Here is a 1,332-nt window from a genome sequence, read left to right as displayed (position 1 = left end):
AGAGAGAGAGAGAGAGAGAGAGAGAGAGAGAGAGAGAGAGCATTGTTGGAGCCTGTGGGTGGAGTATGGGATCTGTGTATAAAGGGGAATGTGTGTGTCAGACCTAGGGAAGGGGGCAGATTTGTACCACCAGTCTCTGCCCTTACCATCCTCAGTGGGCACGTAGAGGTTGAGGTACAGACAGTCCTCACTCTGGTTCTGCACGTAGCCAGCCGCAGCCTCCAGGTTGTCCGTGAACCAGACCGGGAGCATGATGGCTGGGAGGGCGCCGTGGAGGTTCTGGGGGCAGGCAGGCGGGAGGGCGGTAGCGTTCCTCACCCCAGGCCAAGAGGCTGGTGCCTCAGGGGGCTGGAAGCGTCGGGCCCCCAGAGGGGGTGTGGCGTAGGGGACCCCCAGGAACTGCATCACTGGGCCCAGGATCTCGTTGTTGAGTTCTCTTCGAACTCCCCGCACACGCCCATACGCGGTGCCAACCACTGGGAATCGTTCCTCCCCAGCCCCAGGACCCCCTGGGATACCGCCTATTGGACCCCCTCCTCCCCTTTGAGCCCCCACCAGCCCCACCAGACACAGCACCAAGAGCCACATGCTGATTGGGGGGGACCCCCCCTCCCTCCCCGGGATCCCCCCCCTCGGAGAGAGAGAGAGTAGGGGGGGAGAGGGAGGGAGGTCCCCCCCTCTCCCCAGGGGGAAGGATGGGGAGGGGGAAAAGGGGGAAGGAAAGGGGGACAGGGAGGGAGGGAAAGTTAGATCGGGGAAGAGAGAGGTCTGTTGCGCTCCATGGAGAGCAAAGGGTGGGGAATGGGGGGGGCGGGGGTAGATGGTAAATGGGGGAAGACGGCAGGACCTAGGAAGAGATAAAAGAGCAGGCTTGGGGATGGAGAGACAAAGGGAAAGAGAAAAAGAAATACAGGAAGAGGGAGGGATATAGAAGCAAAAAAAAAAAAAAAAGACAAAAAACAGAAAGAAAGGATTAAGATAGAAGCAAAACAGGAGGGGGGAAACAGAGAGAAGAGACAAGTGGTTAGTTAGAACTCAGGTTCTGCATTACTCCCATCCCTCCCACCAATCCCTCAACCCTACCACCCCCAGAACAGATACAGGGCAAGGGATAAGAGGAGCTAGGTTATGGTCAGTAAGTGGTTAAGGCACTCAGGTCAGCATAGTCTCAGGTCCCTGGATCCCTACAGCAGCACTCTCTTTGAGGTTAGGGATTCGGGTCCCCATGTAGAGTCCCCATACTTCCTAGTTCTGGCTTCCTGAAGGGACTGGGATATCCAGGTTTACACACACACACACACACACACACACACACACACACACACACACACA

At 57.2% G+C, this 1,332-nt stretch overlaps 1 protein-coding gene across 1 annotated transcript in view; it reads right to left on the bottom strand.

Annotated features, from left to right (window-relative positions):
- The window catches only part of NLGN2 (neuroligin 2), a 13,212-nt gene extending 12,586 nt beyond the window's left edge, over positions 1–626 (bottom strand). The window contains 1 exon segment of the mRNA XM_069104011.1: positions 147–626. Coding sequence (XP_068960112.1) covers positions 147–588 — 442 coding nt within the window. The 5' untranslated portion in view covers positions 589–626.
- Between the last annotated feature and the right edge of the window lie 706 nt (positions 627–1,332).

Source organism: Petaurus breviceps, unplaced genomic scaffold, assembly GCF_028583685.1.
Source record: "Petaurus breviceps papuanus isolate PSGF00001 unplaced genomic scaffold, PetGlider_PUasm1.0 673, whole genome shotgun sequence".
Classification (NCBI taxonomy): Eukaryota; Metazoa; Chordata; class Mammalia; order Diprotodontia; family Petauridae; genus Petaurus; species Petaurus breviceps.
This window is presented reverse-complemented; position numbering and strand designations above follow the sequence as displayed.